The 14916-nt window shown below is 46.2% G+C and overlaps 1 protein-coding gene across 1 annotated transcript in view; it reads right to left on the reverse strand.

Annotated features, from left to right (window-relative positions):
- The window catches only part of PARVB (parvin beta), a 69639-nt gene extending 59887 nt beyond the window's left edge, over positions 1–9752 (reverse strand). The window contains exon 1 of the mRNA XM_082076405.1: positions 9285–9752. Coding sequence (XP_081932531.1) covers positions 9285–9399 — 115 coding nt within the window. The 5' untranslated portion in view covers positions 9400–9752. The remainder of the gene's footprint in view (positions 1–9284) is intronic.
- Between the last annotated feature and the right edge of the window lie 5164 nt (positions 9753–14916).

A 14916-nucleotide genomic window follows, 5' to 3' on the forward strand; every position in this document is an offset into this window, starting at 1 on the left:
CATAGATCAGGCAGAGGATATATGAGGGAAGGGACAAGTTCAGTTTTTGGACACTCACTACAAGAAGGACACTGAGGAACTGTGCAGAGAAGGGCAACAAAGCTGGTGAGGGGCCTGGAGCACAAGTCTGATGAGGAACGGCTGAGGGAATTGGGGTTGTTTAGCCCAGAGAAAAGGAGGCTGTGGGCAGACCTTATGGCTGTCTACAACTACCTGAAAGGAGGTTGTAGCGTGGAGGATGTTGGTCTCTTCTCCCAGGTAGCAAGAGATATAACAAGAGGAAATGGCCCTAAGTTGCACCACGGAAGGTTCAGATTGGATACTACGGAAAAATTATTCACAGAAGGGGTTGTCAGGCACTGGAACAGGCTGCCCAGGGAAGTGGTGGAGTCACCATCCCTGGAGGTGTTCAAAAGACATATAAATGAGGCTCTTAGGGACATGGTTTAGTGCCAGTGTTAGGTTAATTGTTGGACCTTATGATCTTAAGGCTCTCTTCCAACCAAAATGATTCTATTATTCTACGAACTACCAAAGTCACCATGCAGAAGAGCTCAATCAGAGGGCTGTGCAGAGCAAGGCATGTGGACACCAGGACAGATAACCAGAATAGAGCCTGTGCGATCAGTCATGTCCAGAAACTGGCACAGGTCAGATCCTTCTCTGGAGCCACCTGGCTGACTTCCAAGTTGCTCACTTTCGCAAGAAATACCCAGATCCCATTAGTTCAAGAAACCTGAGGGTTTGCTGAAGTCATGATTGCTATAACGAGCACAGGTCAGCACAAGGAAAATCCTCCAGGAAACAGGCCTCCCCTTCCTCCCTTCTTGCTGGCCTTCAGGTCTCCTGAAATTACTGTGAGGAGTTAGTCTGATGCTGCAATGAAGACCCTGCCCCACTGCCGTAAGATCATGGACAGGTGGAAAATGCTGAAAATAGAACAAGACTCCAGGGTTAGGGAGGCAAGCACAGAGCCTCCTTCATCACCAGCAGCAAGGGTGACAAGGATCACAAACAGATGATGTTACAACACAAGCAGAAAGCTCCTCCTGCTTATGATACATGTGAGTGTCTCTGTACAGTCTTGTGTCCCTGTTAAGACACCAGGAACCCTGACACAGGCGCATACTTGCAGGCCAAGATTTCCAGTGGTGCTCAAGAGATTTATTTGTACACTCAACTCCCTTTGAAATCTAACAGCATTCTGGCATCTAAATCCCTCACTATAAGCTTTGAAGTATCAGCTACATGGGCAGTTCTACTGCTACAAACTCTCCTCAGTTGTGTCCATGACACCTGGATGCATAAGGTACAGACATTAAATTTCCTTCCCAGTTGAACAGCAAAGCTGTAACTGCTGAAACACCAATTCCTGCAAACAGCAGACTCTACATCGAGCTGGTCTTGCCACAGACCACATAACCCTGGATCCCTTAGCAACAAGTTGTTCTAACATGCTTTCACAATGGAAAGAGCTTGCCAGCTAATCGCCCAAATCTCCTAACAGCAAAGTATGATCTAAAGCCCAAAGCTATGCATTGGAAAACTCCATCATCTCCATGCATTTTTTGATCAACTGGCCTGTAGCAGCTCTTAAAGCACATAAAAAGACGTTTAGCACTGTCATGCATAACTACACTAAAGCTTCTGGACTGCTGTATTGGTGAAGTACAAATCAGTACGATGCATTTATATTAATAAAGATCTTAAATAATATAACTCAAAAATAAAAACACAAGTATTTAAGTCAGTATGATACAATCTATTGCAGAATGCAGCCTGATCTCCCTGCACAGATCCACCAGTGGGACCAAGAATCTCCCCTTCACACAGTCCAGCAGAGAACACCTGTACAGGCCTTGTATGGAGTCATGACATTGCAGCCCTCCCCATTCATACCAGATCCACGTGCAGCCCTCCATACATCAAAGTCTCCCAGGGCTCACCCACACACTCCTCAAAACAAAGGGCCAGATGCCAACACCTAGAAGTCTCTCCCAAGACATTAGTATTTAAATAAATCCTTTAGCAGAAACTAAAATAAACAGGTATCACTGAATAAGTGCCTGAAACTAATGGCAGACTCGTTTATAAGGAGAAAAGGGAGTCCATTTCCAAATCTTTGCATTAGTACTTTTAAACAAATCTAAAATCGGGTCTTTGAAAATTAAAAGTGTTGATAACCACCATGCTAAGGTTTTACGATGCAACATAACAACGTCCTTACAATGCATCTTACATTAATGACTGCAACTCTGAAAATAAAACAACTCTAAAATGTCTGTTTTTCTTAAATAAAAGCAAGTCACTTTTTTCAATCCACTACTGAAGAACTACAGAGCTATTTCACATATCTTGCTGCATCCTGTCTGGAAGAAAACTTTCAGCTGTAATTCAAAACTCTATTGTCTCACCGAGAGACTGTGCCTAAAGCTGCGTTGGGTGAACCATTCTAACCCAGCTGTAGCTACAGGAGAAAAACATGGGATTTATGACATGATTAAAAGGGTGATTCCTGTGCATGTAAAGTGAGACACTGACACAAACTATATCCACAGCAAATCTTTTGCCAGAATAGAACAGTGTCAGAACCCAAACTGGCACTGCTCTAGCAAGAAAAGACTGAAACCAGACTTGGTCAGAGGTACGCCTGAGCCCCACAGGAGAAACTCAGCAATTTGGCTACTCAAGTTCCAACTGGAAATTTACATCTCTCTGTGTTTAATTTACTAGTAGAAAGGATAATAAATTGAACCTGAACTTGCACGTCTGCACACAGTCTATGGATTTATGCATGTCTAGAACAGTGTGTAGCTTCAATACAATTATATGCAAATTCCTCTCTTAAAAAGCAAGTAATTCTGCTTAACCAGCACCCATCCCATCTTCTGTTTGGGTATTTCAGCAGCAGTAGCCCATTATGATGCACAAACACACTTCCCCAGGCAACTATCCTGTCAGGCTGCAGCAAACACGCATCTTTGAACCAGGACAACAGATCAGACCCTAAATACTTTGGATTTGTCTCATCATCTAACTAAGAACTCACTGCCACATACTATGAGCATGGCAAGTAAGTTAAGATGGGAGTGTGCTCCAACACCAGTATACTGAAAGGAAGAGCCTTAAAAAATAAATCAAGTGTCAGGTTAGGAGACAGTAAGAAGCAACCAGTTGAAGTTTATCTCAGATTGCACCTCAAGGAACTGTGAGAGGCAGATTTGCTCATGAAGCTTCCTGTTGGGTGAGAAATGCCACAAGACTGACCTGCACCCTGCAGGCTACCTGGCACCTCACCGCTACGCCGAAATGCGGACATGCCTCAGGACGAACACAGGAACGCAGGCACCGCATCAGTAGCACACCTCTGTCCTGACCTTTCTAGGCACCAGGTGAATGCCCAAGTCCCACTTCCGCAACAGAGAGATCAGAGCAATTATGCCACCCGTACCAGTTCATTAACTAGGATACATGGGCACAGCTAGCACGAAACACAATCTGCAATGGCCAAGAATAGTTGTGACTGGGACAAATCCTGGCCATGAATAATACCAGCAACATGAGTGCCACTTGCAAGGCGCATGAAGATTGAGTTAAGCATGTCTTACAGCTTAACATCTTTTTAGGACCTAGTGAACAGGCATCTTCCAGCATTATTTTGTAGCTAAATACATTTGTTAGCAGTCCCAAGCAGCCACCAGGCAGTGGCCAAAGCAAAGGTGCAGCACACTGAGACAGAGACATTACATTTTTTGCAGTCTGTTTACACAGATAGAACTCTGGGGACTGTATAACAGACAGCGTTAAAAAGATATTTTAACTATTTTCAGTATATTATGTTCAAATGAAAGATGAAATACATTTTCTAAGCAAGTCCAATTCTCCTATCCTGTTGTGTTCAAGGGGATGCCTTACAGACTTGAGATGTGCCCATCAACACAAAGGCAATGAAGTGGAGCTGGTTTTGAACCTCTTTTCCCTCCAGAGAGCAATCATCTGCACAAGCAGTCCCATCAGTTTCAAAGGAATGATACAGAGACTGTTTCCTCCAATTTAATTCTGCTGTTGAGCTTATTTCCTCATGTTCTTCCCTCCAGAAAACCAAAGTGGATCAGGCAGTACGAGCAGCCCAACTTAAACAGTTTGGAAATAGGCTTTAGCATATGTAGTGCTGTGGGAAATGCACAGATTGTGCAGCGCCTTTGACTAAGGATCACAGCACTAGAGAGGCCTCAGGACATATAGTTTCTTTCCCTGACTTTGCCACTGGCTTGACAGATGACTTTGAAGAAACCACTTTGCTTCCTCACCCTCCAGTTTTTCTCCCTGTGAAAGAGAAGCAACAAGTGCCACCTTTCTCTGGGAGAAAAACCTTGCCACCAAGCTATTGACCAAACTGGTGTGCCCGCAGGCAAACACAACAGCAAACTTCTCACAGCCACGCCATCTCACTGTTATGCTGAGCCACAGACCCCAAGAACAACACTTAAATCTCCCTTGATATGCATAAAACCTTCATATTATTCAACTGCTGTCACAATAATTCTGCCCTCTGTGAAAGTGTAATCTCCTGCCATCTTCCCACATCCCCCCAACTCCTTGACTTCATCAGAAACAATAAATTGCTCTTTTCTGGAGTGGTTCCCTTACCCCTGTGCACACCCTCAACTGTGTCACTGGGAAACAACACTAAGCAAGCAAGTCTGTTGTATTTTTCTCACTTGACTCCTCCATACAGGCTATATATATATACATACAAATACACAGATAGAACAATAGGAGGTTTATTTAGCCAAACACCTGTTGCCTGGATCTCTCATACAGTGTGTTAGGAGGAAAAGCAAGCAAAGCTTTGCAAATGGGCAAGTAGCAAAGCCTGCAGCAACCCCCCCCTTTATTTTGGTACAAAGACACCACCTGACTGACAGGAAAACGGGAGATTTTTATTTTTTTTTTTTTTTTAATTCCTTTTCCAGATGGAGATGAAACACAGCACTATCTGAAACCATATGTTTTACAAGGTCTGAAAGGAAGATAAGGGGTCATTTAGCTTACAAACTGTATCCTGCTATGGGCCCTGCCAACACCCCAATAACTTCCTAGGGTATTTAAAGCAGATTTTGGAGCTCCTGAACTGATGTGCTAAAGTTTAGTAACCACATTACAGATCTGGCACATCCTGAAAGCCCAAGATGCAACAAGGACAGAATCTTGTTGAAGACATCTCTGCTCATTGCAGGGGGTTGGACTAGATTACCTTTGAAGGTCCCTTCCAAGCCAAACTATTCTATGATTCTATGTCACAGTAACATCAAGCAAACTTAGATTTTTGCAGATTTCCACATAGCCTAATGTGAGGGCAGTGGGTATAAACTAAGGGGTTGCACGAGCACTGGAACAAACACATCCCGCTTTTCTGAAGATGTGTCATGACTGACTGTAACATTTAAGAACACGGTGCTCTTCCTGTAGACACATCCTTTCTCCAGCTGCTTCCCTCCCAGCTGGGCTCCCTGCTAGCACTTAAGGGCTGAGTTCATTTGCAGGTTCTCCTGCAGTGAGACTCCATGGAGATCTTCCTATACTGACATGGGTCACCCACTTCAACATAATCTGCAGTCATTTGATAATCCTTAAAATGGGTAGTTTTCTCTCAGGGGCATATTTAGCCAAACTATGGGTTAAAACTGTTTCTGGGAAGGAAGAGGAAGGGAGGAGCCAAAACAGACAGGGTGATCACCCACCCCTTACTTCCATAGGAAACCAGGGTAAAAACAGCTCCCCCATGAACAACGGTGGCTGCTGCTTCTTTTCAGTCAGAGCTGCCTAATAAGTCAGTTCAGCCATAAAAATTCAGAAACATAAGCTGTAATGGTGTAAAGCAGAGGTTCAAGGTAGAAATTTAAAGGCTTCCTCAAACAGTAAAGCAACTTAGGGAATTTGACTTAAAACACTGAAGAACTTGACCTGAAATCTTAACGCTGCCTCACCCATCGGCACTCACTTGCAAAGCACCATGTCACGCCATACTGCTAAAGCAAAAGCAGCAGCAAAGCTGTTTACATGCTATGGTAAATACTTCGAATACTGCTGTAGTGACTATCGCCAGCATACCTAGGAACCTTATTTATCCTTTCGTCACAAAGCAATGGTATGAGCTTGCGCTGGCCGCCTTGATAAGCCTAATGAACACTCCTCTCCCAACATAGCTTCTCTAAAAATAGGTTGCAGCATGTTATAAAGTAGTCAGCCAAAAAAATATTTAAATGTAGTTGCTTGTGGGTTTGTAGCCACACATTATCTTTATTTATGACATGGCTGTCACCAATGAATAGAAAAAGAAAACTGCGTAAGTAACCAAGAAAAACTTTTTCAGTGTCAATATAAGGATCTCTGTGCTGCATGTCTTCTAAGTTGTGCGCAAAGACGAAAAGGATTAATATAAATGGATTGCAATTCTTTATATGAATACAGCTGAGATGGTGATAGCAGGCCTGCATTTATGCTATGATACAAAAGACAGGCAGTGAAAGCAAAAAGTTACGTATGAAGAGCCCTCTGGCTTGCTTACTTTTCATGCTGTCAGAGGCAGAGGAGACAAGAATGATTTTTTTATTGTGGCAAATCTGCAGCCAGAATTTTCATTTGCTATCGTGGACAGCAGTTGTTGGAGAGGGCCGTGTTTACTCTGGGAAGATCACTCTGACCTCTGCTGGTCCCCTCTGAAAAAAACAGCAGAAACTGCCTGAAGGGAGGGAGGCAGGGAATCCCCCAAGGGCAGAGCCATTCCAAAGCACCCAAGAAAAGTTGACTATGGCTCCTATATGTTCTGTCAATTCATTGAAGGAATGCCACTCAAGCTTCCAATTAACTTCTGCTTCAACGCACGTATAAAGATTTAGTTTCTAGCCCTGAAATGTGCTCCAGCAGCTGCCCAGGTCCTACCACAAGCCACCAAACGGCCTCTCTCCCCCTGGTGTGGACCTCACCACAACACATGGTCACTGCTTAGCCCCAGGCCCCCCCTCCAGTTTCACAGCCATGGTCTGGAGAGCCTGCGCTTCAGAGCTGTCCCACTTGATAGAGTGCGACACGTGCCTTCCTCAGGTCTTAAAACTTCCAACCAAAGAAAACTTAACAGGGTAAATAAGCTGTTTCCCCTGACAAGGAAGGGCCTCAGCTGCCTGCGGCCCCACAGCGCGGTGTGCAGGCACATCACACCCAACACTCCTTTCTTGCAGACTGTCCTTTCTTTGCATTTTCAAGCCCAAATTAAAAGCCGAGTCACATGTTTCAGTTTCCTCCCCATCCCGCTGACAGAAGCGTGACTGTCATGCTTTACATTACCACAGCGGCGGTTCCCCACTAAGTACCGAGGGCAGTAACCGCAACAGGCCCTTCCATCACCACGAGAAGCTGTGGCCACAAGAGTAGGCACGTAATGGGCAAACTCAGCAAAATGACTGGGTGGCCCCAGCCAAAAGCGGCTGTCTCACAAACATCATCTAGTGGTATCAAAATTTGTCATTTTAAGATGGGACACTGCCAATCTGTTTAAGCTTAGAAGTCACCTTTGAAGTAAATACACTCTTGAAGGGTGGCTGGTCCATCCCCTACTGGAGTTGAGTTTTCTCCATCACCTTCCTTCAGAAGCAAATGAGATCATCAGGAAGGCACAAATGCTTCTGCTGCTCCTCAGCAGAACTATGTTGGAGAAACTTGATTAAAAATAGATAATAAAGGAAATACCAGTAAGACACACCAAAACAGCCAGGAGAAGGAAAAGGAAGCAATTTCCTTGAGCCAGGTTTTGAGGCCAAATATTTTATTTTTAAATATTAAAAAGCTGCCTTCTAAATGTTGCTGGCAATTAACAGATTCAATATGGGTAAAACATGTGCTCACTCAACAGCCTGACGAAAGGAGACTGAAGCTCACATTACATCCCTACCCTACACCCATCAGACACAGGAACAAAACCAAGGCCAGAAAGTCGAAATTGCCTTGAAGCGTAAGACAAGGACACCCAATTTTCCTGCTAGCAGACAGCAGCAGTTTGTGGATAATGTGGAGGAAGAGTTTCTCCACAGAAGTTGGTATTTGGTCAGTCAAAAAAGCACAGGACGACACCCTGGGAGGAGACAACACTCAGGAGAAAGGTGCACTTTGTGTATACAGGGCCGGACCGTCTTTATCAAGTCTAGCGGCAGGACACTGTCCCCTTATCTACAACAACAACAAAGTCACTTTGCCTGAGAGTAAACAGTGCTGTCTCTGCACAGCCCCTGGTGTAAGCAGATGGCTGTGAGAACACCTCGCACGCGTTGCCCACACGAGCAGGCAGCACCAGGGAGGCAGCGCCAAGGCAGATCAGGGCAGAGGCACCTGCCCCACACAGCAGCAGGGGTGGATGCATGAAGGAGGATGAGACACCCCAATGCAGGTGCTGGTCCATTGTGCTCGGGCTGAGAAAGTTTCTCCAGCCTTCCAGCTCTGAAGAAGGGGCTAACACCTCCCTCCGCAGCTGGTGCCAGCGGTGACAACCCAAATGAACTCGGTATACCCGGTTTAAGTGTAGCCATGCCAGATCCTGGTGTTCACAGGCTAGGTGGTTTTGCTGAGGATATTTGGTTATGAAAAATACTCTGGGCAAAGTACCTACGCCAACATGAAGCCAATGAATGAAGCGGCCCTGGAATGAAACACGGGTGGATTTAATAATTCCCTTGTGATTTCCCCAACCCTCAGACTGGAAAAAAAACGACATCCACAGTCTCCTTGGTCACCAGAAGTTTATTTCACAGTGGGTATGGGGGTTCCCTTCCCACCAGCGGGCAGATGTAGGAGAAGGGGAGCCGGGAGCCGGCGGTGCCAGCGGCCAAGCCCGCAGCGGCCGTGGGGCGCGCCCGATGAATGGCCACCCCGCACCGGCGTGTGGCGGCGGCACCTCCCGGGTGCCGGGACCTCCCTGCAGCTCCCCCGCGGCCAAGCGCCCCCAAGCACCCACCCGCGGCGCCTGGGGCCCTGCAGGGCGCACGGAACGCCCACCCACCGCCCCCCTGCCCGGTCCAGCCGGGGTGGGCGAGGCCCCCGTGCCCCACCGCCCCGGGGCAGACAGCAGGCACGCCGCCCCCCCTGCGGCCCCCTCCTCAGTCGCGGGGGCTGGCGAACAAAAGGGGTTTCTGCCCGCAGGCTGCCCCGCGGAGGGACGGGACGGGGGAGCCGCTGCAAGTCACGCCGGTCGGATGCGCTTTCCTGCCTCCCCTCCGCGCGGGCGAACTCACCCTCCTTGGCTTTCTTCTTCCTCGCCAGGGTCCCGCCTAGCTTGCCCAGGAACGACTCGTCTTTCTTCATCCTGTGGGGCCGCAGCGTCGGGGATCGGACGGGCGCGGCGGACATGGGCTTTGCCTGGGGGCCACGGGGGGAGGCTGCCCGATCCCTGCTCTGCCCTGCCCGGCGGCTGGAGCGGCTCGCCGAGCCCAACAAAGCCCGGCAGCGGGTGAATCGACCGAACTCGCGACCGAGCGGGGAGAGCCGGCAGCGGGAGGCGGGGGGTGTGCGAGCCGGAGCCGCACGGAGGGCAGGGGGCGGGCTGGGAGCCGCTGCCGGCGGCCACAGCGCCCTGCCACGGCCTGGAAGTCCGCGGGAGGCGGGGGCGGGCCGGCGGCGCCATCCCGCGCCCGCCGAGGGGCTGCGGGGCGGGACCCGGCCGGGGCAGCCGCCCGAGGCCAAGCCCGGGCCCAGGGCCAGCCGCCGGGCCGCGGCCGAACGGGAAGGTGTCACCTGCGGGGAGACGTGCGGTTCCTTCTCGGCTGCGACCGATGAGGAAAGGGGGCGGAGGGGCCGCAGCTGTGTGAGCACGGAGCCCACCGGGTGGGCTGGACCCACGAGGGTGGAAAAAAAGTGGGTAAAAAATATTGCAGAAAAGCAAAGCTCAGAGTCCCAGCACGGTCAGAGCAGAGGATGGCAAACTGAGCGTGTGTGGTTTGTCAAGTCTCTGCTTAGCACTTACTTGCTGCATACATTGAGATTTGCTTCCTAATTTTACAGCCAAGCACCTCTTCTATCAGAATGGGCTGCCCCGTCTTCCTCGTACTGTTGGGTTTGGCAAGTCCCTTGCAGCGAGGTTGAGGAGAAGGGGACCAGAGGCTCCATGTTTGCCAAGCTGATGCGTACTGAAGCTCGGAGGCACCTCTGAGAGGTAAGCCGCCAACTCCCAGGTCTTAAGCACAGCTGCCACCATAAGCATGGTGTGTATGAACACAAAATCAGCCCAAACCAGAAAGTTGGTTTTGATCCCACAGAGAGAATTTCTTATTACTTATCATTTTACAGCAGCTGGGAGTGTGATAAGGCACTTGGGGAATACGCTTTAAAAACAGATCCTGGAGAGTTTATAGCGTTAAGCTCTGACCCTGCAAAGTCTTACACACATACCTAACTTGAAGCCCCTGAGGTGGTCCCATTGGCTTTAATGAGACTATTGGGGACTTGAAGTCATTCACAGGCCTTTGGCCGTGCTTCTGCAAGTGGTTCCTGTCAGCAGCCCTTGCCCCAACAAAGAACCGCATTTAGATCAACACGACTTGGCACAGGAGCCGAACACCACACTCACAGGACAGATTTTAATGCTTGACCTGACACAGAAGTAACACTACAAAACACATCCAGAGCGTAAGACAGCAGCAGGGACACATCCTTCTGAGTGTGTAGTTTAACCTGAGATCTAACCAGAGCTAATCCTTTCTGTCATGAAGACCTACTCTTGTCCCTCACCTCCAGCTGCTTGTTGCTTTTCTACAAGCACTTAGGTAACTAATAATTTAAAAAAATAATTAAAAAAAAATCACTTTGCCTAGTTTTTGGTGTGGCTGAGCATAAAGTCACCCAAGTGCAAGTGCCCACAGAAAGGAAGTGGTAGTAACATATGACTGGGGCTGGGAAGGCCCTTTCAAATGGCAGCACAGGCTTCTATGAACTAAAGATTGTCAATAACTTGCAGCTAGATATATGACGGAATGATGACTTATTCTGAGTAGACATTAATTCTTTGGAGATCCAACTCTGAATATTTTCCAGAGTGAATACTAACTTTTCAAAAATTGTATTTTATTTTGCTTTTTTAACGTTAGTGCTTTCAGAAGAAGGTGCCAAACTGGACTAACACATATTAATCCAGCTTTGCAATTATAAAGAGAGTACCAAAGAACAGGAGGGATGTTGCTGCTGCCAGTGGCCAAACAGCGGACGGGGGAAGTTCAAATGCTTTTTAATAAGAACTATGCATTTCAGGAGTGGGCAGTGCAGCCCACCTCTCGAGGCACGGCAGGGAGCTTTGATCAAGAGCCTGGAACTCATCCTGCAGTCACAGGCCCAAGGGACTCACTGCACCCAGCAGCTATCCCACCATGTCTGCTGAGAATATGATACTACTCAAAACAGGACAGAGCTGCCCTTAACTGCAAGGAAAGAAACGCTGCACAACACTCAACATTTAATGAAAATGGCTTTTCCTTGCATGAGACAGAAGCTGTGGATAATTCTTCAGAGCACAAACCCAAAACAGGAGGGTGTTTGAACAGGAATGTGGCTTTTTTCCAAAGAGGAACATGGTGCAGAATACAGTTTGATTTTGCCTGAAAGTGTTTCTAAGAGACTGAGAGTTTTGCGTTTCTCTCATAACTCTAGTTAACGGAATACAGAGTAGTTTCTAAATATAGAAATACTGTTAATTTATCTGTGTTGCATTTTAAAATCTGTATATTTTTGTATAAAATCTGTAAATTCCTGTATAAAAATATTTTGCTTTTCCCCATTGAAAGCAATACTTAACACTACAGCTAATGAAAGATTCAAGAAAACAATGTTTGCTCATGTGTTTCTCTATTTGGTTTTCTTTTTGCATGTGAACCATTGGTTTGCCTAACAGGCTCTGCTCCTGCTGTTGTGTTTTGCAAATCCACAGCAGAGTGGTGAACAGACAAATACTATTTCAAAGCACAGAACTGAGGGGTAGTCAGTCACAGGTTTGGAGGAGGACCTGCAGCTGTTTTTAATATTCACATTTAATGGATTAGATGTCAAGTTTGTAATGTTCCTGTGCTCAAGCTGCCTACTGCTTCAGCATAGTGAGGTCTGAAGTCACCTGCAGCACTGCTGTGCATCACTGGCAAAAGCAACAAAGAAATGGGAGTGCTGTTTCTGTGTCTCAGAAGTCCTGCGTTGATGGCAGCTCAGACCAGAATTTCTCATCAGATTAATGAGCAGCATTGCCCTGTCCATCATCTCCTCCAACCCCATACTACCATTACATTATGTGTTACCACATCATTTAAATATCTCACAAAATAATATGTACTGTGGATTTTAACAGAATGGTCACTCCCACTGGCTGCGCAAACAGTTCCTACAAGCCATGTTTCTTGTGGTCTGCCCCACCAGCCAGGGTGCCAAGTGGTGATCCTGCCCTGCTGACCTCCATTCAGGAGCCCCGAGAACACTGTCTTGTTCTGCATCATCCCAGCTCCATGTTCCTGTGTACTGGCCACAATGATGTTCTTCTCATGTGCTCACCTCTTCCCTAACCACCATAGATTTTCCTTACAGGTTACTGCTGCACTAGGACACGTGTGTCTTGCTTTGTTGCAGAAATGTTTGCCTTAGCTCATAGATACCACTGCCTTTAAAAAGCAGTGAACTTTATGCTGTGCTGATTTTGGAGGGTGCAGTAAACCTAAAACCTTCACTCTTAATGAGACAGCCTACTGTCCCAGCTTTAATCAAATAACCTCCTCCCTGCAAATACTGGATCTTTATACCTCACAGCAAAATAAGCCTGCCCTGTGTTTGTCCATAAAGGCAATGATGATGATTACTTGTTATTGAAACTGCTTCTTTGGAAGAATTCTATTTCCTGAAACAACAATGTGCAAAAGCTTTTAGACTGTGAGAACTTACTGAGGCTGGGATCAATACCAGTTACAAATCCGCCTCTCACTTAAATGATTTTGAGGTTTCAGGCTATACCTAATTATGTTTTATGTTGATTTCCTGCACAGGAGAGGGTTCTTCCATGGGCTCTTGCTGGTGGAAAAAATGGATTAGCATACAAAAAATGTTAGCTATTCTACTTTATTCAAATACCTACACTTCAACTATTACACATTTTTCTAGTGAATATTTAATAGAATCATATAATTGTTTTCGGTTGGAAGAGACCTTTAAAGATCAGCAAGTCCAACCATTAACCCAACACTGGCACTAAACCATGTCCCTAAGAGCATCATCTACATGTCTTTTGAACATCTCCAGGGACGGTGACTCCACCACTTCCCTGGGCAGCCTGTTCCAGTGCCTGACAACCCTTTCTGTGAATAAATTTTCCTGATATCCAATCTAAACCTCCCCTGGTGGAACTCATGGCCATTTGCTCTTGTTCTATCACTTGCTACTTGGGAGAAGAGACCAACTCCCTCCATGCTACAACCCCCTCTCAGGGAGTTGTGGACAGTGATCAGGTCTCCCCTCAGCCTCCTTTTCTCCAGGCTAAACAGCCCCAGTTCCCTCAGCCGCTCCTCATCAGACTTGTGCTCCAGGCCCCTCACCAGCTTCGTTGCCCTTCTCTGCACTCCCTACAGCACCTCAATGTCTTTCCTGTAGTGAGGGGCCCAAAACTGAACACAGGATTCGAGGTGCAGCCTCACGGGTTGCTAATGAGATGCACACCCCATGTGCCATACAGAGGCACATATGGTATGAATACCTGCATCTTTCACACAGTTCTGTGTCTACATGTCCAGCACCACAGCTGTCATGCTGCTCCAGTACCGGGTTTGTTAGTCAAGTGTGTTGTTGCAGCATTTAACAGCAGGAGTGCCAGTACTGCAAATGTTAAAAAGTTGCATCATTTCTTAAGTAATTTAATTCAAATACAGCTCCTCCACCTTGTTGGAGGAATGCTATTAAAATCTTCATAGACAGGAACTTATAACGTGTGAGTCTTGTGTGTACAATACAAACACTGATGACAAAATCAACTCCCATGCAGCAAATGTGCGCAGATAAAGATGAGACACGCTTTCCATCTACAGAGAACAGCACTCCCTGCAATTCGTTCTACGCTTTAAGTTAACATTACAATCAATATGTCAGGAAAATAGGAATAAATAAATAACAAAGGAATAGCTTTAATTATGCTGAAGTAGTACACAGAAAGACTTTAATTGGTTAAACTGCCCGTTTCATTTAACGTTATTATACATTTTTGCAAAATTAAATAATTAGCAAGGACATCAACTGCATTCTGCTGGCACAAGCCAAATGAGAGACTTTAGAAATTCAAAGCTCCATTTTAAATGCATCAAAAATAACCTGAATCTGTATGAAAAACACTAGTAACACTAAAGCACACATAGATGTTGATCTGCAACAGGAACTGGCAGGGTGGGTGTTTTCATTTCATAAAATTCATACTGAACTCTTAGATTACATTTAGCCTTAAGCCAGTGTGGAAAAAGTATTTTATCCAACCTCTGTGGAAAAAAGTAAAATCAATCCTCATACCTGAATTTTTTATGAAATTGTAATCAGAAAATCCATGAGTACAATCTTCAAGCAAGAACACACAGAAATTGGTTCACAAGCTATCACACAGTCCAAACAGCATATAAAGCTTCACTGACTGAAGTACAGCACTCGATATGTAATGACTTACAAGCAAGTATCCTTTAATAATTGAAATAAAACCACACAGATAGATCCATTCACCTCTAACTTTGATGTCCTATGTATTTATAAAGAAATGCTTAAATTTGTAGCCTAAGTAGAAAAAGCATGTCAGCGTATTGCAAAGCAGAAGGCGGCTGGGTTGTTTGAGAGAAGAAGAAGGAGCCTATGGCAAAAGAAAATAAAATTACA

This window comes from Streptopelia decaocto, assembly GCF_964273445.1.
Source record: "Streptopelia decaocto genome assembly, chromosome: 1".
NCBI classification, from domain to species: domain Eukaryota; kingdom Metazoa; phylum Chordata; class Aves; order Columbiformes; family Columbidae; genus Streptopelia; species Streptopelia decaocto.